Source organism: Myxocyprinus asiaticus, chromosome 3 (genome assembly GCF_019703515.2).
Source record: "Myxocyprinus asiaticus isolate MX2 ecotype Aquarium Trade chromosome 3, UBuf_Myxa_2, whole genome shotgun sequence".
NCBI classification, from domain to species: Eukaryota; Metazoa; Chordata; class Actinopteri; order Cypriniformes; family Catostomidae; genus Myxocyprinus; species Myxocyprinus asiaticus.
This window is the reverse complement of record NC_059346.1, coordinates 23,830,378-23,858,052: the sequence shown is the minus strand read 5'-3', so window position 1 is coordinate 23,858,052 and position 27,675 is coordinate 23,830,378. Positions and strand designations below refer to the sequence as shown.

Sequence of the window (27,675 nt, the reverse complement as noted above, 5' to 3'; positions counted from 1 at the left end):
TGGAAAGGAGGGGCCTAGAGACAGATAACATTTCTTAATTTCATATTGTGCCACTAGTCACTGGCACACATTAAAGACTGTTCTTCATTCTATATCAACTTTAAATTAGCTTTTTTTTTTTTTACATTTGCTTTAGCCACCCCAGGCCTCTCAATCTACGGCCCCAAAACAAAGACTCACTTTGTAATGTCAAGTCTACTAATAAACAGGTCCAGAGATAATCTGCAGTGTTTTTTTGTTTGTTTTTGCATTTTCTGTGCTGATTTTGGGCTTGATTGAAAAATTGTAAAATTCATTAAATAGAGCTGAATGTACGACACCCATATTGTGAGCTTTAATAAATTCTACTGAAATCTGCCGTTTTTGAATTTTGTGCAGATTCTGTGTGGGCTTGAGAATGTCAACATTATCTATAATATTGTTTAAATTGCATTCTGTAATTTATTAGAAGAAAAGTATCAAGTCAAACATTAAAACTACAATCATACAAGATGTCACTGTGATAAATTTGTTATCCGATGAGAAATTCAGTGAGGCTGAGGTCAATGAAACATGATCAAATATCATTTAAAATCCTTTAAAATCCCAATAAAAGAGGGGGAAAAGTTATTTACATTTCATGAGGTATAAAACACACACACACAAAAATATAGTCAAAATTTATGCTACCATGAAAATATTACCAGTGAAGTAAACAAACAACATATCATTTAAATACAATGTGCATCAAAAGTTTACGGTATATGAAGGGGGATTATTTCCTGAATGGTTCTTTCCCCCATGGGTTTTAATATCACAGTGCAGTGTCATGTAAAAATAGGCTTGCACACACACACACACACACACACATTCATCTACTGTATATCCAACTAAACAACTGCATAAACTCAAGAGCAAATTTTTAGGCCTGTTTTCAACATACTGATTATTTAAAATTCAGTAAATTATCTTGCACATTTCTAGAAAACAGAGAAATAATATTTAAGATTCCAAAAATATGCAAGTTCAGCCAACATCTAACACACAATTGCCATGGCTGATTTACAACTTTTGGATACATTTTCAGGTCAACCATAGTGGTAGACAGAGCAGGGAAACACATAAAAAACAAAAAACAAATCACACTCTTTTTGTACAAATTAATCCTGATTCCTATTAACTTAAATAGAAAAAAAAAATAAAAAAATGATAAATTGATCTAGGCAACAAATCTTCATATTTCCTCTAGAGCAGTCCAGGCTACACCACGAAGGATGATTTCTGTCTGAATTCCCCCTAAAACAGGCACATAAAAAATATTTCCCATTTAAATATCATTATTTACCTTTACCAGTATGCACAATTAGGAAAATAAAACTTCAGCAGAATATCTTCTTTTGGCTTTCCATAGGTTTCATATCATTTACACAACTAAGCAAGGTGAGTTGTACTTACATCCTGATCATCCACATCTTCTGTTCTCGGCTGTGTATAAACAGTTGTTTTTGGCCTGCAGTGAGAATTTATATCATTTTATTAAGATATAAGAATTTTTATCAATCCAAAATAAATATTATTGCCCAGTACTAACATCTCCCCCCCAATTATTAATCTGCATTAATAGTATGGGAAATAAATGTCCAAAGAAAAAAAAAAAAAAAAAAACCTACCTTTCTGCCATTTCTGTGGAGAGCAAAAAAAAAAAAAAAGTTGGAAATCAGTCTGATCACTCTGGATAAATATTTCAAATTCTTCTACACACTTCATCTCACACACACACTCTTACTCTCACACACTCACACTCACACTCCATGAACGAGAACTTACTTGGTAGATATCCCTTCTTATTGGCATACCAGAGTCCAAAGAGGAGCAACACTACCGCCAGCAAAGCCACAATAACCCCAGCAACGATGCCACCAACATTTAGATCACCTAAAATAATAAAGTCAATCAAGACATCTGTCAAACCAGTGACTACAATACAACTGTTTAGAGAAGGACATTTCTGTGTAAGAGTTTGGAATTATTACTCAACCACTATTATTTATTCAAAACAGATATCACAGGTCAACCCCTCCTTTATCAAACATTGCTCTTAATTTAAATACATTTCCTCTGGCATGACAAAACCCCTTTAAAAATGGATTTTATGAATTATTTTTGCACACTAAAATGTTCTATTTTTCATTCAAAGTTTCATATATATAACTATATACTATAACTCTAACTATACTTTATACCTATACTTTAGGTATATAGGTTGATCATACTATTAATTAAAAGCTATTGAATGCCTTAAGAAGGTTGTTAAACCGAAACATTGCTCTTTGAATAAATATTAGTGAATTGGCATGCAACGGCAGTATGCTGGACTTATTGTATTGTTTCTACAGTATTATTAACCAACTCCTATGCACATGCCTGCAACCGCAGCTATGCAAAGGATTTTTATTTTGAGAAGTCTGCGTAAAAAAAAGTTGGAAGTAGCCATGTGAAGTGCTGTAGTGCAGTGAAAATCCGAGAAAACAGCAGTATGAAACACTAATTTGAATAAAATCAAATCTATTTACTTAATTTAAACTGAGAGCACATCCACAGATCATTTGTGACCCTTATTCTGAATTCCAGTACTATCCACTGACAGTCTGTAAATGTTTTCAAGCAGTGACAATGGTACTTACGGACATCCATAAGCACTGTGTCACCACGCTGAGGGATGCCTTCTCCATTATTGGCCTCACAGGAGTATTTACCAGTATCCATCTTAGACACACTAGGGAACTCCTGACCAGATACATGAAACAGATAGTTTTATGTAGTGTAATTTACCTTACAATAAAATGATAAAGCTTAAAAAAAAAAAATCAAAACAAAGAATTCTAGATTTAGGCTTATTATGCTCTTCTTGGAATATTGTGGATGAACACTCACCAGGTTACCATTAAAAATATTCATCTTGTAGGTGAGGTTCCTGAAAGTAGGGAACTTGCTCGGATCATCAGGGAGGGGAGCATTGTCTTTGTACCACTTGTAGGTGGGTGGGGGTGAGCCGACCGGGTCATTGCATGTCAGGAGGACATTACTGCCTGTTGTCACTGATGATGGGATTCTGGATATGGGCTTGGAAGGAGGCACTGAAGAAGGCAGCAGGAATTACAAAGTTGTATGGGTGCATTACATTAATTAATGTTGCATAACATGTGCAGACTGTTGTTGAATACAAGCCATCATTAAGCAAATGGTTTGCCTATTATCCAAGTTCATGAAATCATCAAACCATCTCTAGTCGGTTTTGCAGGTTAATAAATTTGTAAACTCTTTTTGATGTCATAGGACTCAGTGTTTTTGATCACCAAATGCTAATTATAAGCAATTTTTCTGATTCAAATTTACCAAGGACTGTTAGCTTGATGGAGTTTTCAGCATATCCATCCTTGCCGGACACCTCACAGGTATAATCTCCAGTATCTGCTCGTGTCACCTTGTTAAACCTCAGTCCTTGATTATATATAGTGATACGACCTTCATATTGAGCTGATGAATGGGAAAAGAGACACAATGCAATCATATTTCTTTTCTCATTTTAAATAGGAAATATTAATATGGCATATAAATCATTGCATCATACACACAAAACACAGCGAATGATATTGCTTGTTACAAGTGCATTTACAGGCACACCAATATGCTGAAAACCACAAAAACAAAAATCAGCATATTCAAAATATCATCTGCATCATTGGATTATTTTCTGTTTTTGACATCAAAACACGAACAGGCATGTGCATAACATTTGCGCACATTGGATAAGCGGGTATGAATGCCGGTAAAGGTGTTTGCATGCAACACTAAATCGGGGTTATTGGCAAAAATCTATGAGTGCCGAATGGTTTTTAATGACGTTTACGTGACCACACAAACTGGTGGCTTATCAAGCATAATCAGTGTAAGATTGGGTATATAAACTTGTTTACTGATAAACTAGATGATAACACAGTACATAACAACCATAGACATCACAGTTAATAAAAACTTTTAAACATACTAGTTGGTTTGCCATCAAAGTAGACAAATGACTGTGAGCCCTTGAGATCCTTGAACTTCCATTCTACTCTGGGTGTTGCTCCAAAATCAGCACTGTAGCCACATTTCATGTCAACTCCTGAAATAAAAAGAATTACTCTATGTATAAACAGGCAAATGTGTTGTTCACATCAAAATCACATCTAAATCCTTGACTAAGGATTATTCAAAGCTGGCAGACCAGTCCTTAAGCTCTCCAGTACAATATTAAACTTACATTTATTAAGATTTCAGATTTTTGAATCTTTTTTCTGAAGCACTACACAAATTACAGTTCTGGAGTGCAAAAACAGTACCACATTCAATTTTACCAATATTTCATTTCCTATCTAGCTACAACTCTACTATACATGGAAACAATGAAAACTGAAAAAAGTCACACACAAAGACAAAAGATAAACGGTAAAGGGAAAATTAAAATTACCCTCATTCTCCTTCACCTTCAGTGCCGGATTACCAGTATCAACCGAAAAGGCATGTAGGCCTGTGGACAAAAAGAAAGGGATTCAAGCCTTAAAGGTACACTCTGTAATTTTTTTATGCATGTCATTTTGGACTTACACTGACACCTAGTGGTGTGGATGCATCATATTTCAAACGCAACAGAGCACAACAGTGCCCACCCAATTTTTCAGTGTCGGTTCCGGAAGCATTTTTCCCATAAATTTTTCCCAATGACTTTTTAAAAAAATCCTTCATAAAAGAGTTCTAAACCATGAAAGGTACAACACTGTGTACTTACCATCTTTCACAAGGGCATGAACTACAATGCCATGAAGCACTGCGAATGATGTAATCAGACAAAGAATGATGGAAATATTTAAAACTATTGATTTAAGGTTGATTATTATAATTATAGAAACAATATATTTTATACCTTTTTTTTTTTTTTAACCTACTTTTGGCGACCGTGGTCCATTTTTAAAGTATTCCAAAAATTTAACCCATGATTCTATGATTTTAACCCACAGTTGTTTTCAAATTAGCCCGATTTGCTGTGAGAGCAAACCTGGCAACTCTGCACATGTGCTGCTGCTCTAAAGGAAGAGCGAGTGTGTTGCGTGCGTGTTTCTTACTTGATTGACAATTTTCTTTCACATCTGCCTTATTTGTGTTCATTATGAGAATATTAATAAGTATTCTAACAAAATTTTATAAAGTAACTGTATTCTGAATACAGGTGCTTGAAAATGTAATGGGCTGAATACAGTTACATCACTTTTGTATTCTGAATACGTAACACTGTTACATGTATTCCGTTACAGCCCAACCCTGGTCATAAACATACCGTTTTTAGGATACCGTCGCTGTGTCAAGTTAAACAAAGTTTGAAACTTTAAAAAACACGTCTTGAGATCCCTAACTTCGGAGATACACTATCACAGATACACTAACACTATCAAGCTGTGTTTGTAAGCAAGAACGCGTTCTCATCTTGTGTTGTCTGCTCTCCGTAAGTGTGGTTTGTTCTCTGTCTGTATAAGCGGCATGTTGCCTATACAGTGAGTTTTGCTTACTGCCCCCTGGAGAAAACAGGTGGTACTCCATGCTTGAATTGCTCATTTGGAAGGAATATTTCTTAGTACGGTCTGATTAATTGCTTAAATTTTAACGCATTATTTTGTATATAATTAATCAAACCTGAATTAACACATTAAATCGGCAGCTCTAGTTTTAATATGTTTTTCATATGTTTAATAAGTTTATTGCAAAATATTTCAATATACACAAATAAATAAGTAGTTTGAGGGTGAAGGAAGACTCTAATGCGTCACTAAGAGTGAATCATGAAAGTGAGCGGTCTCTTCCAGGCTTTATTCGTGGGCTTGTTTGGCCGCGGTTCTCTGATTGGAGGATCTTTTACTGCTGTACCATGGGTAGTGTAGTTATTCACCAGAAATTCCGCTATTAAACCAGATTTTTAAACAATGAAGTTGAAATAACGCCAACTGGTGGCTTCATCAGAAGCATATACCATGGAATAACAACCTCGGAGCTCACGGTAGGTCAGTCTTTAAAGGTTATTGTTAAAAATCAATTCATCTGAGGGGCCTGGGTAGCTCAGTGAGTAAAGACGCTGACTACCACCCCTGGAGTTCGTGAGTTCGAATCCCAGGGCGTGCTGAGTGACTCCAGCCAGGTCTCCTAAGCAACCAAATTGGCCCGGTTGCTAGGGAGGGTAGAGTCACATGGGGTAACCTCCTCGTGGTCACTATAATGTGGTTCGCTCTCGGTGGGGTGCGTAGTGAGTTGTGCGTGGATGTCGCGGTGGATGGCACGCAATCTCTCCATGGTAACACGCTCAACAAGCTATGTGATAAGATGCGCGAGTTGACGGTCTCAGATGTGGAGGCAACTGAGATTCATCCTCCGCCACCCGGATTGAGGCGAGTCACTACGCCACCACGAGGAAAAAGGGAGAAAGTAAAAATTCGTCCATGGAAATAATTAATGGGATTTTTACTTCCGGAACCAGACTGCCATGCTTTCAGTTACCGATGAATAGTAATTTTTACAATGTCACAGTCGGCAATGATTGAATGAATCCATGAGTAAAAGTGTCCAATAACAGGGCTGTTACTGAGTTAAAGTGAGTAGTATTCGCCTGGTCATGTGATCATGACATGGCTGTCCCCATGAGGGGACCCTCTCTATGTAGAATAAAACAGCTGGCAAGTCCAGCGTAACGGATGTAACATTTGCAGTGAAAATTTGAAACTTAACTTCATATAAAGTACTCACTGCCAACAATATTAGATGTTGTTTATCATATTACAATTTGAATCGCAAAGTTTGTCAAAATGATCCCATCCCAAATGTTGACAATAGATGCAGAAGCATGAAAGCAATAGTCTGCAATCTATCAGAATCATCATGGTAAAAGGAGGAGTGGTGCATGTTTGATTTTCTCATTGATATCAATATTATCTGATATGAAGCGTCCGTAACGGTCATGTCAGTAACGCATTATTATGAGTGTTTAAAGTAAAGAAGAGAGACCCATTAGTTCATCATACTTCGCATCGACGTAAGTCAGATTTGAACAGAAATATCTTATAACTTATTTAAAGGTGCAGTATGTAACAATTTTCATGTAATATTCGCCCTTTTTTTTTGCCAATGTGTGAATGGCTTGTAACATAACTTAAAAAATGACTTCCTAGGTTGCCTATTAAAGCCTGTAGACTGATTTTCATGCGAATGCGGGTCAGTTTTGCCGGGAAAATCAAAAGGATGTGATGTTTATGTGCACTCCCGAGAGCCTTGCCTCAGTGCGTCTCTTCCGCTATTGAACAGCGACAACAAACTGCAACATTAGGTAACGTTATCTTGGAGATGGAATCCAGCAAACGTCCGGCTCCCAGCACAACACCGACTCCTACACAAACTCCGATTAAGCCAAAAACAAAACAAAAAAACATTTATCTACTGAATCCCGTCTGGCTAAGTGGGAACGTGATCGTGGTCGAGCGAAAACTAGAGTGAACATCAGCAGAGCATTTGATTCCTGGAGGGACCTTCATTCGGTGTTGGGGATCAAAACCGACCCTGAATTGGCATTCTTCTTATTGGACAGGTAAGCTTACATAACTGCAAAGCATGTGAAATATAGTGCCATAAGGATTGATCTGTGTAAGTTTAGCTAACTTGATCTTGCCTGCTAACGCTGACGAATTTAATTAATTGACGTTTAAATTAGTGCCCGATATTATCGGCCGATATTAGCCTTTCGCCGATATATCGGTATCTGCGTATATTTTACCGATATGCGCCGATATGAAAACTTTTTTTCATAACATATAATGCAGAAAACAATGCTTTAGAATTGGTGTCATAGCGTAGTTTGTCCAGCAGAGCGCGCTCCGACTCCATTGTTTACAGAGCTGAACTGACGGTGGCTCTGCAGACAGGGCGGAGTTAAACCGTGTGGATTTGAACGGTCTCTTCTCCTTAAATTGCTAACTAGTTTGTGAAATACATACTGGAAAGTTAATAAAAATTACCCCATCATTTTATATAACGTTAACCCTGTCCCTGACAACCATGTCACTCATGTCTGTTTGCTGTTAGCCAGCTATAGTTTGTCAGTGCAGTAAGTGATGTAGCAGATTGAAAGGTAAACATCAGAGCATCTTTTTGCAGCTCAGCAGACAACGGTGCGGTGGTGGATTGTGTGTGGTGAGTGTTGATTTCATACTTCGCTGTTACCTAATTGGTAAGACACAATGCTGGAAAGTAAATAAAGTCCATCTTTTACTCTCCATGACAACGAGCTTATAGCTAACTAGCTAATCACGTAGCTACTTTCATTGTTGTCAGCTGAGTGGAAGCTAATGAGTGAACATGTATTCACCAAACTGTTTTGTTCAGGATTCACAGTTTGGTACCCCCTTCAACCGAACAATTCCAGTTATTGCATTTATAAAATGTAATATTTAGAAGTCTGGTTTTCCAGACATTAAAATAAGATACGTAATAAAAGTAGATTTAATAAATAGTATATATGCCCTGTGTAAATAATAATATATAGGAACTGTACCTAAAATAAATGAGGGGTGATAAACACTAATACAACAGGCTGGAAAAATAGACATTTATTCATTTTAATATCCTATATATATATTTTTAATGTGTTGAAACTTGACACCAGGCGACGCACCCTCAAAAATGCACCATTAGAACGGTTTCATGCTGAAGAGCCGTTTAAAAGTTTTTTTCTCTCTCGTAAATGTACGAGTGTAAATGCCAACACCATCATATACGTCGAAAGGACTGATGCCTGTCAACCAAAACATGAGCTCATTGATGTCATTAAATGAGTCTGCTTTTTTATTCCATCAGTTACTCCTGGTCGGAGGCTGCCGTATATATTTAGTTTATACGTAGGGTTACATCCTACATAAATTTAATGGTGCAACGCTCAAATATTTAATAGAGCGTAAATTGTGACTTAGTGCCCATTTACGCCACAACTAGGCTAAGTTGTAACGCACGTATAGCTGGTGCAACCGGCCCCTGATGTTTATTTAGCTATTTATTTTATTTTTATTTATTCTTTATTTAAATGGTCAGCAACTGACTGATACTAAACATTACTACTGATGTTTATTTAGCTATTTATTTTAATTTATTCTTTATTTTAATGGTCAGCATTTACTGATACTAAACATACAGTACTGATGTTTATTAAGCTATTTATTGTATTTTTATTTATTCTTTATTTTCTCAGTGTTCATTTCTAGAATTTGTTGACAATGTATAATAATAATGTCAAATGTTCTTTCATAAAAATATTTAAGAAAGCAGCCTTCTGAGTATCTTTGCACAGTCATATCGGTGCAAAATCGGTGAAAATCCACATAGAAAAGGTCTCTTTTCATTCCAGCTCAAAAATTAGCTATATCGGTCACCATATAGGTAATCAGTGAATTTCCCCCTCTAAAATCGGTATCGGTCTCAAAAATCCCATATCGGTTGGGCTCTAGTTTAAATAATTAAAACGATCTTCTCTTTATACTATAAGTCAGGCATACAGGATAAATTTAAGCAAATACGCTGGTTTCTTATTCGTAGTACAACATATGACATACAAAACATACAATAGTGCAACATAACAGTGCAGTGCAACAGTAAACTGTCTGGTATAGTTCGGTAGTATGTAGCTGTATGTGTGTATCAGTATGCTTTGTTAGCTGATAAGTAGTTTTAGTTTAGTCTCAAAGTTTGTTGTAAAACAATCATAACTGTGTAATTTTAATTATGCTACATCTGTCAGCATGATGCCAGTGGATCACGTTCAGTTTCTTTGTACATTACATCATTGTTTTGGCCGATGCTCGCCTGCGTCCCTATGGAGTGTGTGCACGAGTGCGAGCAAGAGCAACAGGTAGCTGGCTGCCGTTCACTTAACAGCCACAGGTGTCATTAATAACAAGGGTTTCTGAATCTTACATACTGCACCTTTAAAGGAATCCTGTTTGAGAGATATAAACTTAAACAGCCCATATTATGCTCATTTACAGGTTATTAATTTTATTTTGGGGGTCTACTAGAATAGGTTTACATGCTTTAATGTTCCAAAACAAATTTTTATCATACTGTGCATTGCTGCAGCACCTCTTTTTACCCTCTGTCTGAAACGCTCTGTTGTAGCTCCTGTCTCTTTGAAGCCCCCCTTTCCGAAAAGCCCCTTTCCAAAAAGCCCAGTCTGCTCTGATTGGTCAGCTGGCCCAGTCTGTTGTGATTGGTCAACCGCTTAGAGCATGTCAGAAATGTAAGGCCCTTTACCATAACCGAGTTTCAGCTCCTGAGGCTTCCTGAGCAGCACATTCCTGAGGCGGGCATTATGCAAATGTGTTACATATTAAGGAAGTATTGGCTGGACTGCAAAGCAGGCTTTTCAGGCAGTTCAGGAGCAGTGTTTTCTGTGGGAGAGAGTAACTCCCTTTGGCGTGGACTTTGTGCTTTGTAAATTTGCAGACCTTTTACATGCACAAACAGCTATATTACAAACTAAAGGAAAGGTAAAATCCCAGAAAGCATAATAGGGCCTCATTAACCTCTAAAGTCTTTTGCACACAAAACGTGTAATTAACATTCTAAATAAAAACAGTGGTTTCCTTTGAAGCCATTCACACCTGGAGCAAACATTTGTGTGGCGACAAAGCGGTGTATAATTTTTTTTTTCTTCGGCCAGCGATGAAATGCCTTGACCAATATAATATGAGCTTTAGATCATGTGTCAGAAGCTGCTGCAGTTACCAAAACCAGTGAAACCGATGGCACTAAAGCACAGAAAGCTGTTTTGACCACCGAAATTAAACGCTGAAGTAATCGAGGAGAAATCCCGAACTAGCCGTGAGGATGTGCAATTCATTTGCATCAAATACCTTTAAAATTATCATATGGGTTCTCTTAACATGTAAATGATATTGCTGCATCATTGCCTTGTACCCCCTTTAAAAAATAAATAAAAAAACTGATCTTATGTGGATTATGAAGACAATGTATTTCATACAGCTACATTTTTTGCTTTTGCATTTTTGCATTTGCACTTTAATCTTACACGAGTTCTCTTATATCTCTAAAACAATATATATATTGAGGGATCTTTGCCTTTGTACCACTTTTTTTTTTTTTTTTTTTTTAATAAACAACTGATCTTAAGGCATGGATATGCTAATAGGGAAAATTTGTCTCACTTTTAATGTGAAAGGGTCATTCCTCTGTGATTCGTTTCACATGATCGCATCACCTGTTATATTTTTCAGACATTTTAAGGGGAATTTAGGCATATCCAGGGTGGAATGCGGTGTATTATATGTATTTTTAAAGAACTTAGTATTGACCTGTTTCATGTAATGTCACTAGATAACCGCGACACCATGTTTGTGATCAAAATTCCATATACCTTCAGTGTGTGGGATGTGGAATGCGACAAAAGCTGGCAACATTTTTCTTTCGTTTTTATTAATCTTGAAAAAGTGACAATGCTCTTTACTTACCAGAACCAAAAGTACTTTTCTTCCAATAAAGGTGTATCTTTCAAGTTACACGGCTTCATTTAGCCAAAGTATAGAGAGCACTTGTTGTTGTTTTTTCCCCCTCATTTATTCAAACTGTTTACCATGTGTGAACGTGAGAGTTACGGGGATAAGCGAACACGATACTCAAATACTGATCTGCAGTAAGTTGTGTTAGTTTGGGTTCTGTCAACTAGCTGTAGACTTCATTTCGATAACAACAATATAACAGTCAAAACATACCTCGAATATACTGTTAATGGGTATTTTATTTTAAAAACACAGTTTAAGTAAGTCAAACGTCCTCAGTATTAGTTGTCACAATTTCCTTGTTGTTTATTGAGCTCGGGTTTCGGATGGGGGATGGGCAGAAGTTGAAATACAGGTTCTTACCAAGGTGATACTGCCGAGCCATGAAAGGCCTTCTTTCACGTTTTAAATGCAAAACATGCGTCTGCGTCAATCTTAAAACGCATATTTCTATGTGACATCAACACAAAATTGTGCTACTGTCGTCAGGCATCGTAATTAAACAGGTAAACCGCGTTGCTACGTATGATTCGCTCTATCGAGTCATTTTTCGAACGGCTCAAACTCAAATCGGTTCAGTGAACTGACTCATTAATTCAATGAGCCATTCCTCCAAAAGTGTTCGCATGATCAATTATTTCAAACGTTTCGACTTTAAACTGTTAGTCAGAAGTTCAATACAGTTCTACGTGTTAATTGTTTTTCACACGTTCACTGAAAATAAATTATTTCCAGCAACGATTCGTTTCTGATTGGACGTCACAAAAGTAGGCCAAATTTGAAGGTGAGGTGAACAGTGATCAAGTTTTTGGTTCTGGTAGGCATACTTCACTCATATTTAGAAACCAAATTCCACTATACGTAAGAGTTTAATAAAATAAAAATAACACACTGACAGAAACTCAAATAACAAAACAGCAGCCAGTTTTCACAATTCTAGGGTAACGCTGAGGTTTTTAGGCTAGCTGTCGAATAATTTACAACTGACTGAAGCGAATGGTCAAAGACATGAGGACTAATCAAAGTTACGAAAGCAATAGGTAAACACGGTTTGAACTACAGATCATTGAAACGTGTATCCTACCTGTGGCTGAAACAGAGAGGAAGACAAAGGCGAAGAGCAACATATCCACTCTGAAATGTTCTCCCTTAATCCAGAGTAAGTATTCCTGCTTTCCCAGAAATTGCCTGGCTCTATATTACGCTAGTTGAACTTTGAAGGAGTTGCTTGCTGGGCTAACACGAAACTGAGTTACAGTATTCTTCCGTCAGATCACCTGCCAGGTTGAAACTACGCCCTTCCGGATGAGGCTTGGCGACATTAGGACACAGTCCCACTGCATGACGCAATGAAAGCAAACAAATTAAAATAAACGTTTCTGGGAAAGATTCACAAAATGAAACCAATTTGGTAGCGATAACTGTACGTGCCTTTATATAGTGTATACATACACGACTAGGTATATAAAAACAGCTAACCTAACATTAAATGTTAATTGCATTGCTAATTGATGAGGGACACAAAACTCAAATTTACAGGCTGTGAGAAAAAAATACACAAGTTTGCCACGGGACAGTATTTATTATTTAAAATTATATGTGTTCTAAAATAATTTAGTATTAACAAAAACTTCACTTGGTTCCCTATAAGACCCTTGAGTAAAAAAAATAAAATAAATAAATAAATTGACCCAGTTGTTTTTCTTCTTTCATTTAAAGGTCATTAAAATGTGTCATGAACCTTAGCATTATGTCAACAAACGTGTTGATCTTTCCCCTGCCTCTGTTTTCAGCTTAAAAAGCAGGTTACATTTAGATGGACCTCAAAGAACATATTAGAAATGTAACAGGATGGAATAGATAATGAGGAAAATTAGAGAAAGATTATAATGATTTCAAATGAAACACATAGTAACCTTCGAAAAATTGGATTCACTTTCTAATGGGACATCATTACACAAAGCTGACGAATGGGAAACGAAAGAATGGCAGTTTATTCCTAAATCATACTTTTAATAGGACTGTCTTTTATTTTATTTATCACCTGCATCGCCACATTATTAGACAGACGCTACAGTTAAAAGCTGACAAATTTCAACTTTTAGCTGTGGTTATAAGTTTGTGAGCAACTATTCTGCAGAAAAAGAAAAGAAAAAAAATCAACCATAATGTCACACATCTCCCCAACAAACAATTGCTTAGACACAAACTGTGACTAATCACAGTATGCAAATTGGGTGTAGTATTACCTGTATGGGTGGGTAGGATGTAACAGCTGTGTGGACATTGGTTACCATGGTACCAGCAGTTGTGTCTGTGAGGGTAGCAGGGTATAGTACTGCATTTTGTACACCTCTCTAGACTCTTAGAATGAGAGCCTATAAACACTTTGTTACATTTTACATACTTTAAAATATTTGGTGTGAATTTTAAATAAATGTTGTATAAGAAAAAATCTTCAATTTCAGCCTTTTTTTGTGTACCTCTTATTTAAATATACTTTCTCTCTCTCACACACAAACATACACACACGTATATCAGCCATTGTGCACTCTGCTGTCCAGATATTGGCATCTGAAAACATTCCCTGATCTAACCCAGGACACACTCACAAAAAAGTGGTATGGTCTAATATCTAGAGTTGTTACTGAAATGTTATAGGTTTAAATCCTGCAAGGATATGAATAATTTCTGTTATGTCCTTTTGTCCACAAGTGTTTTTTTTTTTTTGTTTGTTTTTTTCAGACTAATTAATATAAACAATACCCCTATTTATCCTCGTTAAACAGGATAGCTCACGTTACAAATGGAAGCATGTGATTCCTTTACAACCACTCCAAATCCACTGGTACATTCGTTTAGACTTACAACACCAGTTAATTGAACAAATGATGTTTCCCTAATTTGCACACTGTCAAACCAAGTCTGTCACCACATTCATGTGTAACAGGAGCCACAAACTCAAAGCTGCACATCCTAACTCACAGACAGGAACGGCACAACGTTTGGTGAACTTCCCCCTATATCTTATTGTTAGTTATATGCCAACAGGAATAATAGCAGCTTGTTCTTCTGGTATTTAGGAATAATAGTTTCTATCCTACTTCCTCGTCACTTTATAATGACTGGGTGGGCCAAGTTGCTGAACACCAATCAGGTGCTGGTGAAATGTTTATGTTGGTGGTCATGTGTTAAATTATCTGATTTTACTGCAAGAAAAGGGAGCTCTGTGAGCAGTGATGCAGTGGTAGAATACTTATATTGTTCTTCTCTGGCCATTCAGTTATTACCAAGAGTCATCAAAATCATAAGAAAGAAATAAGTTTTATTTCTATGTACTTTTCTCATGTAATGTGCCTTATAGCGTTGCATTAAATTAATACTCATAATTAAATATTCATTTTAGGGATATAGCCCTAAATATCAATGTGCTACTGACAATATTAACTGTTTATGTATGCTGTCGTGACATCAAAACCAGCCAGTTTTAAAATATGGAGGATATGTAAAGTAAATTATTTTGCAAATACATATTCAGTCTCTTGTATTATTATTGGGTGCTGTTTGGCTACTATCCATAGCAATTATCTTTTCCACTGATTAGACTACAAATATGTCAATGCCACAAGTGTTCTTGGGATTGGCTCACGTGGGGTTCTGATTCATTTTGAGCTGAACTTGCACCACAAATCCCACCACATGCAATATTAAATTATTACTAATTTAATCAAAAGAAATAAAAAACACTGATGGATGGCTGTGTTCTCATAAAATTGCAGGTTATATTCTAAATTTTAGGTTTAGACTAAATGTCAAATGTTTAAAAGAGTCAGAACCAAATACATGAAAGCATAACAATTGTTCATGTTGAAAACATGGAATAATACACGGAGGCTGGAATAGAGAGGCATAGAAAGATGATGGCCAATACAAATTGTTTATCATATTTTATCCAAATAAAACACAAAGAAGGTCACCATGATTTATACATTACAATAAAAAAGCAAATGAAACATATACCTCTACAGTAGTCCTGAAAACAAAATGTACAGATCTGAAAACAGATTATGCAACAATTATACACTATTTCAGTGCAGTAAAAAAAAAAACAAAAAAAAAAAACACCCTGAAATTAATCTGAAATAATAAAAGGCTGCATGTGAAGTCAAACACTTGAGAAAGGGAAGAGAAATCAAGGCCATGTTCAGGAGCTTAAAAATTAATAATTTACCACTTATTTTTCAAAGGCAAATCAGACTTAAAATGTAGTCATTCAGATTACAGGCTGTGTGATAGTCCACAGACAGAATTATTTCTTACTTCAAACCTGTTTAAACAGAATTCATGACAAGACCACAGTAGGAGATATCTTATGGTGGATCTTTAGTCCTTCACTGAGGGTCCATTGATGCTGCCACTATGCCATGCTGTCTTAACTGAGTCCTGATCATCTGGTTCTTAGATTGCCACTCTTCCACCTGTAAGAGAAGGCAGAATGAGCAAATAAAAGAGTGTGTTAAGGACTGCTAGATGTTCAGAAACTCATAGTAGAGGTTGTTGTTGCACTTGTGGTCATAGTAGAAGTTGTGGTAACTGGTAGTCATCCTGTATTGTTCATTAATTTACAAAATACTTCATAATAAAATATATTATACTACTACTTACAAAATCCTTTAGATATAATACATTAAATAATATGTTTAAAATGCTGTTTAGTTTTGAAGTGTGAAACAGCAGAGCTAGATCACCATTTTGCAAGTAAAATACCTCTTGCTTGAGAAGCTGGTTGTCCATCCTCAGTCTAGCCAAAGTATTAAGCTCATCTTCCAGTCGTGCATTGCTCTGACGTAGCTCCTGGATGTAGTCACATGCCTTGGACAAAATCCCACCTTTACTCTATATGAAAGACCAGAAAACAATCTAAATACCCACTCTTTTCAAGACATTATTTTCCAGATATTTTGTGTGAGCAATAACCCCTGGCCTTGTATACACTGAATATACATTGTTTACATCTGATACGCCAATTCAAATATATTTTAGATAGTTCAAAGGATTGTGCTGCAAAAAGTGAGCCGAAATGAAAAAGGAAGGTTTTTATAGCTGCTTCTGCTTTGATTCCTTCAACCATCACAATAGCTAGGGTAAAGGAAGATAGCTGCAGCTAGTTAACTGTACTTTTAAGCACTTTGCTGTTGTGGGGTGCAGATGTGCTTGTATCAGCCAAAAATCTGTTATTTTGAGAACATTGCTAGTATGCTGTTTGCTGCATATCATAATACTGTGTTCTACAAAAAGCAAAATCTACTCTGTTTGGAATAATGTTGGTATAAAACCAATAATGAATTACTCGACACTTTTTTCTGTCTAATTTTCATTTTGTTTAAACAGTATGTAAAAATTGTTTGGAGGCTATATGTTACAGTAAAGCCACACTAATTAATGAAAGAGCATACTGTAATCACATTAAAATATTATTATTAATAATATAATTTATATTGGGGGGCCTGGGTAGCTCAGCCAGTATTGACACTGACTACCACCCCTGGAGTCGCGAATCCAGGGTGTGCTGAGTGACTCCAGCCAGGTCTCCTAAGCAACCAAATTGGCCTGGTTGCTAGGGAGGGTAGAGGCACATGGGGTAACCTCCTCATGGTCGCGACTGGTGGTTCTCGCTCTCAATGGGGTGCGTGGTAAGTTGTGCGTGGATCGCGGAGAGTAGCATGAGCCTCCACATGCTGTGAGTCTCAGCTGTGTCATGCACAGCGAGCCACGTGATGAGATGCGCAGACTGACAGTCTCAGAAGCAGAGGCAACTGAGACTTGACCTCCGCCACCTGGATTGAGGTGAGAAACCGCGCCACCATGCTGACCTAGTAAGTAGTGGGAATTGGGCATTCCAAATTGGGTAGAAAAGGGGATAAAAAAAAAAATATATATATATATATATATATATATATACAGGTGCATCTCAATAAATTAGAATGTTGTGGAAAAGTTCATTTATTTCAGTAATTCAACTCAAATTGTGAAACTTGTGTATTAAATAAATTCAATGCACACAGACTGAAGTAGTTTAAGTCTTTGGTTCTTTTAATTGTGATGATTTTGGCTCACATTTAACAAAAACCCACCAATTCACTATCTCAAAAAATTAGAATACATCATAAGACCAATAAAAAAAAAAACATTTTTAGTGAATTGTTGGCCTTCTGGAAAGTATGTTCATTTACTGTACATGTACTCAATACTTGGTAGGGGCTCCTTTTGCTTTAATTACTGCCTCAATTCGGCGTGGCATGGAGGTGATCAGTTTGTGGCACCGCTGAGGTGGTATGGAAGCCCAGGTTTCTTTGACAGTGGCCTTCAGCTCATCTGCATTTTTTGGTCTCTTGTTTCTCATTTTCCTCTTGACAATACCCCATAGATTCTCTATGGGGTTCAGATCTGGTGAGTTTGCTGGCCAGTCAAGCACACCAACACCATGGTCATTTAACCAACTTTTGGTGCTTTTGGCAGTGTGGGCAGGTGCCAAATCCTGCTGGAAAATGAAATCAGCATCTTTAAAAAGCTGGTCAGCAGAAGGAAGCATGAAGTGCTCCAAAATTTCTTGGTAAACGGGTGCAGTGACTTTGGTTTTCAAAAAACACAATGGACCAACACCAGCAGATGACATTGCACCCCAAATCATCACAGACTGTGGAAACTTAACACTGGACTTCAAGCAACTAGGGCTATGAGCTTCTCCACCCTTCCTCCAGACTCTAGGACCTTGGTTTCCAAATGAAATACAAAACTTGCTCTCATCTGAAAAGAGGACTTTGGAACACTGGGCAACAGTCCAGTTCTTCTTCTCCTTAGCCCAGGTAAGACGCCTCTGACGTTGTCTGTGGTTCAGGAGTGGCTTAACAAGAGGAATACGACAACTGTAGCCAAATTCCTTGACACGTCTGTGTGTGGTGGCTCTTGATGCCTTGACCCCAGCCTCAGTCCATTCCTTGTGAAGTTCACCCAAATTCTTGAATCAATTTTGCTTGACAATCCTCATAAGGCTGCGGTTCTCTCGGTTGGTTGTGCATCTTTTTCTTCCACACTTTTTCCTTCCACTCAACTTTCTGTTAACATGCTTGGATACAGCACTCTGTGAACAGCCAGCTTCTTTGGCAATGAATGTTTGTGGCTTACCCTCCTTGTGAAGGGTGTCAATGATTGTCTTCTGGACAACTGTCAGATCAGCAGTCTTCCCCATGATTGTGTAACCTAGTTAACCAAACTGAGAGACCATTTTGAAGGCTCAGGAAACCTTTGCAGGTGTTTTGAGTTGATTAGCTGATTGGCATGTCACCATATTCTAATTTTTTGAGATAGTGAATTGGTGGGTTTTTGTTAAATGTGAGCCAAAATCATCACAATTAAAAGAACCAAAGACTTAAACTACTTCAGTCTGTGTGCATTGAATTTATTTAATACACGAGTTTCACAATTTGAGTTGAATTACTGAAATAAATGAACTTTTCCACGACATTCTAATTTATTGAGATGCACCTGTATATATATATATATATATATATATATATATATTGCTATTCCAAACAAAATCAGCATTTTTGGTAAGGTCAGAATTTTATATTCAGTGCATTTAAAATCTAAACATGAGAGATTACACTTTTGTATACAACAGTGGAACTGAATACTGCTGTTGCTGCTTGTGATAACGTACGCTTACTTGACCATTCTTAGTTGAGTCCACATTGCAGTCTGGGATGGTTTTGGAAAGCTGGACAATCCAGTTGTTAATCTTGTCCCTGCGTCTACGTTCCACTGAGAAAAAAAACACCAAAAATACCAAGAAATATAAAAGGAGGGGAATGGAAAATGAGGTGGATAAAATGATCAAAGATTATAATGATTTAAAAAAAAAACAACAAAAAAACAAACCTTCATTGTGTTGAGCCTTCCGCTTGTCATCCCTGGAGCCGCGCTGTGTTCCCGGCTTACTGTAAAACAAAATAAAGAACTGGTTGAAGAAGTTGAGAAGAAAAAGATTACTATAATTTTGTTTTATGTGTGTGATATGAGACAAGAACCTCTGCTGAGTTGTGGCTAGAACTTCCTGAGGTGACATCATCACATAAAGCTGACCTGTGGGCAAACAATGGAAAGCAGATGATTCTCAAAACATTAGATGAAATCATTTTATTTTTCAACTGAAACGTTAAACTTTTATATAATGATACATTTAATGAAGTAGTGTACTACTCCATAGAGCAGTGGTTCTCAATTTTTTTGGGTCACAACCAACTTTGAAGCTTGAAAATTTGAAGCCTAATCGATTACATAAGCGCAGCTCAGTGAGTGCACCTGACACCACGAGGAGAAAAAGAAATCAAGCGCATAGGTTCACTCCAGCAAATTTGGATGTGAAAACATATTTGAGAAGAGGGCAGACTTCTGCATCCCCTTTACAATTCCTCTGCACACCACAACTACACATGAGGACCACTACCATAGAGAAACCCATAATGCCCACCACAACTAAATTATTCCCTAACAAACAATTGGTTTTACACAAACAGTGACTAATCACAGTATGTAAATTGGGTTTAGTATTACCTGTAGGGGTGGGCTGAGAAAGTATTGAATCAGCTGTGTGGACATTGGTTACCATGGTACCAGCAGTTGTGTCAGTGATAGTTGCAGGGTAGTAGTACTGAGTTTCAGATGCCTCTCCCTCTAGACTCTCAGAATGAGAGATCATAGCCTGTAAACACATGCATTCTTTCATAAAAATGTTTCCTTTAAAGGGATAGTTCACCCAAAAATTAAAATTCTGTAATCATTCACTCATCCTCATGTTGTTCCAAACCCATATGACTTTCCGCAGAACACAAAAGAAGTTGTTTGGCATAGAATGAAAGTGAATGGTGACTGAAGATAACATTCTCTGTAACATCTCCTTTTGTGTTCCACAGGAGAACATGAGGGTCTGACCCAATCACATTTGGGTGAACTATGCCTTTTATAAAAGATGACATGTTTTATATTGTATCAGGTATTTACATCGTAACATTGCAAATAGATATTTATTTTGATCAAGCTCAAATTTCTATTCCCGTTATAAGAAAAAGTCAAACCTGGGTTACAGGTGGAGCCTGTGTTGCTGTAGGAAACCCCGCCACCACACTGACTGCAGCAGTCCCATCTGCCTGTCCTTCTACCTGTCCATCAGCCAAATGAATCACCCGGTACGTTACCTGAATCATGGAAGTCATGGGTTTATTCATCAACTGCCCATTATAGCTATATTTAATATGTATATCTATATGTATCTATATGCCTGTTATGTCATGTGTATGCTTTGTGTTTGATGTGCATGGTCTTGTTTTCTGTGCCGTTATCTTCTTTGTACATATGCATTAGTTTCTAACCAAGGCATTGGCCATTTTATTTGGTTTGTTTTTATTTTCATTTACTTTGTGTAGGTTATACAGATTCTGTGATTTTGTTTGATATTTTAGACACACTGTAGCCATTTATCTTTCAATAAATACATAACTTATGTATAATTCTGTGTTTGCCTCTCTTTAACATGGCGGCTGGGGTGGTAGTCTACCTTAAAGGAATAGTTCACCCAAAATGTATAATTCTACCCTCATTAACTCAACCTTACAGCGTCTCAAACTTGTATGATTTTCGTTCTACTGCAGAACTCAGATGAAGATATTTTGAGTGAGATATGGTGTGAATATTTCCATTTAATGCAAGTCAATGGGGGTTCAAAACTTTTAAGCTCCAGAAAGGACAAAGTTAATCCAAACAACTTGAGTGGTTTTATCCATGTCTTCTGAAGTGATATAATCTGTTTTGAGTGAAACAATTATCAATCACGATTTGAAGCTCAATTACACTTCCTCATGCTTAACGTAAGTATAATTGAGTTTCAAATCATGCTCAAGCCAAGGAGACTGCAGATGTCAAGATTTATAGTGAAAAAGAGTTACGTTTTTGTGTTTCTCACCCAAAACCGATCTTATCCCTTCAGAAGACATGGATTAAACCACTCGAGTCGCATGGATTACCTTTATGCTGCCTTTGTGTCCTTTTTGGAGCTTGAAAGTGTTGGCCTCCATTAACTTGCGTTGTATGGATATTAACACATCACATCTCCATCACAATATCTTCATTTGTGTTCCGCAGAAGAAAGTCAGATGAGTTGAGATAGCATAAAATGTATAAAGAGAATTATCATTTTTGGGTGAACTATTCCTTTAAATTCCATTATAGCACTAGATGGGGTGTTAAAATGCCTATAATGTAAGACTTTCTTACCTGCCCCGCTGTTCCTTCAGTTTTGAAAAGATACTTGATTTGCTGATCTGTGGAGAATGTGGCAGCTGACTGGATGGCTGCTATAGCCAGTGGGTCATCTGCTGTTGCAATAACACCTGCAAAGCAGCACATAGGAGTTACTGTATGGCAACCAGTGGCCTCATGTAAAAACCGGCTCGCACTGAGCTCAGCGGCTTTGGGTGCAGTACAACACTAAAATAATCAGGAGCTTTTAGAAAAGACACAAAAGCTAATCAAAATTATTCAAACTGAACCTTTAATACACTACAATTTATCTGTCTGCATGCAAGTGAACTCTATAAAATAAAGAATTAAACTGCCAGACCTTTTGCCATTCTGTGAATGTGGGTGTACAATTTAGACACAACATTAACTAATCACAACCAAGTGTGCTGATAAAGGTGAAGTGCACGTGATTGCACGCTGTTGTCCTTGAAGCAGCAATAACCACAGCTTATTACAACCTTATTAAAGAAACATTTGGCGTAGGACCCCATAGATAACTTTATTTCCTGCACAGAGGCACTGCTATTTCTCGTGGAGAGACACAGCCAATGTGATAGTCCAACACGACCGCTCATGCCACGCTCACGGAGGATGGGGGGGTAATTGTATGGCGCCTTGGGCGAAACCCACTTCAACACGCCCCCAAAGTTGTTGACAGGGGGGAGGGTGTCTGTGTGGGTGCCTCGTGCTGCCCCCCCGCAAGATGCCACCCTGGGCAACTGCCCATGTCGCCCATGCCTAAATCCGCCACTGGTAGTAGTGTAGCCTACTAGCTCACCTTTTGCTGCACTACCATGTTCGCGTAGCACATCCTCGTGTTCTCTGGTAATGTCACGCATACGATTCCAAAAGGAATATTTGCTAATTCTCACGGTCTCTCCACACTCCCTTTTGATTTCCTCGTTCTTAACTTTGATTTATACTTTGCATTTATTTAGGCTATAAGGTTTGCAACTTCACTAAAACAATGTTTGAGCACCATAACCTCAGGCCTATTGCTTATTTTGCAGATTCCCAAAAAAATACACTTATATACAAAATACACTTATATTTAAGATACATTCTCTTAAAGCAAGTCTAAATATCTTACATGTTATTTCCCAAGTAAATGTATCTTGTTTTAAGGATTTTTAGACAATTTTAAATGGAAACAAGACAAAACACTTGATAACAATATGATTTTTTGCAGTGAATTTCTTTACTGAATTAAACTTAAAAGTAACTTTTTCGTTTAAAGGTATTTTTAAAAGATGATTTTGTCCTCTTTATTGTTAGTAAGCACGTTTAATACAACCTTTTAAGTTGGGGCACAGGCTGAATAATCGGTTAAAAGCTAATGATTAATCGTTGCAATAATCGCTGAGCAGTCATTGAGTCTGTCCTCTGCACTTCAATAACTGTCTGGTTTGGTTCAGCTATGAAATCGGATATCAGAAGACTACAAAGGACAGTTCGGACTGCTGAGAGGATTATTGGTTGCCCCCTGCCTTCCCTTCAAGAACTATACACTTCCAGAGTGAGGAAAAAGGCTGGAAAAATCACTCTGGACCCCACTCACCCTGCCCACTACCTTTTTGAACTGCTGCCTTCTGGCCGATGCTTCAGAGCTCTGAGCACCTGAACTGTCAGGCACAGGAACAGTTTTCTTCATCAGGCTATCCATCTCATGAACAGTTAAAACTGCCTCATTGAGCAATAATTATGTGCAATTCACAGTCTAATCTTTTTTTATACTTATCCAACACATCCAACCTCTTCTGCCATTACATTCCCTTGCACTATATGTAACAGATTTGTATTTAGATTTGCACTATGTATGTGTATATGTATATATATATATATATATATATATATATATATATATATATATATATATATATATATACACATACATATACATATAGATATATATATATATATTTTTTTTTTGTCTTATTGTGTATTCTATATATACTTTATTTTCTATTCAATTTTTATGTATGTTTTTTATTCAATTTTTTATTATTTTTTATTATTATCTATGTCTTGTTGCTGTTTTGCATTGTTGGGCACTGGAAGCACCGGTCACCAAGACAAATTCCTTGTATTTGTAAGCATACTTGGCAATAAAGCTGATTCTGATTCTGAATAGTCGAATAATCGTTCTAATAATCGTTAGATTATTCGATTATCAAAATAATCGTTTGTTGCAGCCCTAATGTAGAACATCTAGATGTATCCATACTAACTTCAATACTCACCTAAAAGCAATCCAATGAGTTTAAATCTAGCGTTCATTAACGACACTCACGTAAGTTTCACGTCCGGCGAGGAACAAACGATGATTCTGCACTCATTAAACCTAGCCAATCAGGGCTTCAGAGTGTATGTGTTTACAAAGGTATACAAAATTACAGGCAACCAGAAGTTTGAAACCTTTCAGAAGCACAAGACCATCTCGTGGGTGCTTTCAGGAGAAAATGCTCATAAACAGCGAATCCTGGAGAAAACCGCTCATAAACCGCACTTCCCGGTTGCTAGCGGCGATTCATGGAAAAAACCGCTCGTAATCTGTAAACAAGGTGACGAAACAGTTCATGGATGTCAGAAGAAGCACTCTTCAAAAACGAACTGCACAAAATATCGTCACAATCAATTCCATCAAGCAAGAATGAAGAAGAGATCGAGCTGACGTGTTCAGGGGTTTTCATAGCTAAAGACACGTCATGCGTCACAGGGTGACAACTTTCTAACACAATTCTCGGTCAAAGAGCAAGCGCAAGAGTTTTCCTCTAGTGCTTTCAGTACTGCCTCTGGTGGTCTAGAACGAAAGGAAATAGAACCATTGTTTTCGAAGATGATTCTTATTACTGTAACACATTAAAAAGATGCTGTTTTACAATTATTTTTGTACCAGTAAAAAATTAGAAGCAGTACTTAGAGAGTACTGCTATGATGTGTAAATAATTTTCAATTTAAATAAAAAAAAAAAAATGTTCATGTTGCGGTAACTCTTTTCGCATTGCGGTAATGAGCATTGGAGGGAAATTTTTCATTTTCTATATGCAAAAACATAATCAATTGTTTGTTTCATGTGATTTTGGAGCAAAATAGCACCAGGACAATTCCTTGATAGGTTTTGGTGAAAATCTCCCTCATGAACTGAAACTTCAGAATGGCTGTCGCATTGTAAAGTGCTACGACTCAAATTTACATTCGAGACAATTCAATTTAAACATCTCACCGTCATGCAGTATGGGAGAATCTCCACCAGGATCAGGACTTTTCTGTTCTCTGTTAATAATGAAAAAAATAAATACATAAATAAAAATAGAGAGAGAGGCTAAAAATAACATAAAATAGTAACAATGGTCTGCCCTACTTCCTGCTTTGCGGGGCATGTAATATCACTAAGTTAGTGTTCTGTACTTTGCAACTTTCTTGTAATGGAGTTGAGCAGTATAATGAGCACAAGGAGGGATTCAATAATTATACTCACTTCATTCTTGTATGTGATTCGTGGTCTGAGCTTTAGCTTTGTGGTCCTCCTAATACTTAAAATCCACCTCAAAAGGTTTTTGAGCTACAACCGTACAGTAACAACAGAACAGAAAAGGAAAGGAAAGGAGAAGATTAAGACAGCAGGGGTCTGTAGAAGATATACCTGGATCTTGCACTAAGTGCCCAACGATCCAAATCACGTTTTAATAGTATTTTAGGTGCAACTGTGATATTACTTATCACATCACTACCATTACTATAATTTTACAAAGCGCTGGTTAACTTGGTAGAACAAAAACAATGCAAGACGATGAACTGACACCACACAGCCTTTAGCATGTATGCTAAGCAAACAGAGACGAGTGTAAATAAATACTCCCTAAAATAAAGCTTGTATTTAATATTGAGGCAGAGTAAATATCTCATATCCGTGTGTCACACACATTACTCTTTTCCAGAAAATATTTCCTAAAGAAATCATATAAAGGAGTTACATGTTTACCTTCAAGAGCAGACGATCAATGCAAATAATCTTTGCGCATGTGCAGTAAATTTAGATAACAGCTTTCATTGTTGGTCACTAGAGGGAGCCAAATACATCATAGCCATAACCAGGGCGGGTAACTCTGTCATCTTTACTAGCCACTTTGGCGGGTGGCCGAAGCAAAGTAAATTGTATTCATCTCGCTTCCAGCGTTTTATAAGCAGTAAATATTCACTTTTCTACAGGTCTCTGAATTCATGAAAACCCGCAAAGTCTGCGTGTTTTGGTGACTTTGGACGCCTTTTACTCCAAAATGACAGTAAATATGCTTGATATTAAGGGTTCAGATAATATGGGTGGTCCCTTGCAAGAAATTGGCATTCATTTTTACTACTTATTTGAATTCACTTTTCTACGGGTCTCTGAATTTGAGAAAAATCGAAATGTCTTTGCATGTTTTGGTGACTTTGGATATCTTTTACTCCAAAACGACACAGTTAATATGCTTCATATTCAGAGTGTATATAGTAGAGTGTAGGAGGTCCCTTGCATGAAATGGGCCTTCATTTTTTTTTCTACTTTTTTAAATCACCTTTATACAGGCCTCTGACCTCTTTGATGTTTTTTGTTGACTAGGGGCTACATGCATCTTAGTTCAAAGTGATAACGTAAATATGCTTTTCATTAAGGCTTTTGATAGTGTGGTAGGTCCTTTTCAAGAATGTTTAATTTATAATATTATCTAAGGTTAATGCAGTAAACTGCTGTTATAAAGCGCACCTGCCCTATTCAAACGTCTTCTAAACCATACACATAAATAAAATATATTAATAAACACCAGCACCTCACAAACATCTAATAAACGGTTTTGTGTTGTTATAGTAAGATTCGCTATCTTATCCAGTAGACGGGAGTCAGAAAACAGTCTTTCTGTTCTGCCCATAAATTACTGTAATCATCGCGATTTAAAGATTTTAATCGCGGCTGGCTTGACCGGAGTAAATTGATTAGTAGCCTAATGACTTGACAAGATGAACTTCCTGTAAAAGGCACTCTTTTATCTGAGGAATCAGAATCAGCTTTATTGCCAAGTATGCCCACATACAAGGAATTTGTCTTGGTGACAGGAGCTTCCAGTGCACAACAATACAAAACAGCAACAACACATAGATAATAATAAAAAAGTAAAAATAAAATAAAATACAATTGAATAGAAAATAAAGAATATATAGAATACACAATAAGACTATATATATATATATATATATATATATATATATATATATATATATATATATATATATATATATGCACACATACATATATACACTTATACACACACATACACATACATAGTGCAAAACAAGACTGAACTGGTAGCCTAAAGATTCTTTGGAAATTACACGTCCAATCAACCTTTGGCAAGATAAATCTTATCTTATCCGATTTCAGATGCTGGAGTTGTTGGTCCATTATATTGTCACGTCTAGATGTGTTTTTGTTCATGTTTTGTGTTCATTTCTTTTATTTTAAAGTTTAGTTCCTGTTCAGGTCATGTGGTTCCATGTCATGTTATTTCCTGTTTCCCTGCCATGTCATGTGATTCCCTGTTTCCATGTCAAGTCATGTGATCATCCTGTTTCCCTCCATGTTCATGTGTCTTGTTTTCTTTGGTTTATTGTCTTGTTACCTTGTTATCAGTTCTGTCTTGTCATTGGTTATCATTGTCATGTTTCT

General features: G+C 36.9%; 2 protein-coding genes across 4 annotated transcripts; both read right to left on the bottom strand.

Annotated features, from left to right (window-relative positions):
- Nucleotides 1-418: 418 nt before the first annotated feature.
- LOC127425167 (junctional adhesion molecule A-like) lies at nucleotides 419-12,909 on the bottom strand. The gene is made up of 9 exons (XM_051670865.1): nucleotides 12,703-12,909; nucleotides 4,490-4,549; nucleotides 4,028-4,144; nucleotides 3,376-3,516; nucleotides 2,914-3,116; nucleotides 2,664-2,766; nucleotides 1,788-1,914; nucleotides 1,435-1,489; nucleotides 419-1,275 (listed from the first exon to the last, which is right to left on the bottom strand). Exons 1-9 carry the CDS (start codon nucleotides 12,743-12,745, stop codon nucleotides 1,240-1,242), a joined length of 885 nt encoding a protein of 294 aa, XP_051526825.1. The 5' UTR covers nucleotides 12,746-12,909; the 3' UTR covers nucleotides 419-1,239.
- Nucleotides 12,910-15,550: 2,641 nt separating this feature from the next.
- Nucleotides 15,551-26,012, bottom strand: usf1l (upstream transcription factor 1, like). Of its 3 annotated transcripts, none has more exons than XM_051670648.1 (11): nucleotides 25,957-26,012; nucleotides 25,453-25,536; nucleotides 25,198-25,247; nucleotides 21,948-22,063; nucleotides 20,753-20,872; nucleotides 20,232-20,379; nucleotides 19,706-19,760; nucleotides 19,557-19,615; nucleotides 19,339-19,439; nucleotides 16,386-16,514; nucleotides 15,551-16,096 (listed from the first exon to the last, which is right to left on the bottom strand). In XM_051670648.1, exons 2-11 carry the CDS (start codon nucleotides 25,455-25,457, stop codon nucleotides 16,010-16,012), a joined length of 870 nt encoding a protein of 289 aa, XP_051526608.1. In that variant the 5' UTR covers nucleotides 25,458-25,536; nucleotides 25,957-26,012; the 3' UTR covers nucleotides 15,551-16,009. The 3 variants fall into 3 exon arrangements, with proteins under 3 accessions (XP_051526608.1, XP_051526598.1, XP_051526618.1); XM_051670638.1 differs by having other exon boundaries at nucleotides 25,453-25,562; nucleotides 25,958-25,988; XM_051670658.1 differs by having other exon boundaries at nucleotides 19,345-19,439; nucleotides 25,453-25,562; nucleotides 25,958-25,988.
- Nucleotides 26,013-27,675: the final 1,663 nt, after the last annotated feature.

Excerpts from the sequence above, each read along its gene's own strand:
- LOC127425167 (XM_051670865.1), bottom strand. The coding sequence starts at position 12,745 with ATGTTGCTCTTCGCCTTTGTCTTCCTCTCTGTTTCAGCCACAG. Across the intron at positions 4,145-4,489 it reads GAAGGTGAAGGAGAATGAGG|GAGTTGACATGAAATGTGGC; the intron begins GTAATTTTAATT and ends TTTTTATTTCAG. Across the intron at positions 3,517-4,027 it reads CTTTGATGGCAAACCAACTA|CTCAATATGAAGGTCGTATC; the intron begins GTATGTTTAAAA and ends CCCATTCATCAG.
- usf1l (XM_051670648.1), bottom strand. Across the intron at positions 22,064-25,197 it reads TTCTCCCATACTGCATGACG|GTGTTATTGCAACAGCAGAT; the intron begins GTGAGATGTTTA and ends GCTGCTTTGCAG. Across the intron at positions 19,616-19,705 it reads CTAGCCACAACTCAGCAGAG|TAAGCCGGGAACACAGCGCG; the intron begins GTTCTTGTCTCA and ends TTTGTTTTACAG.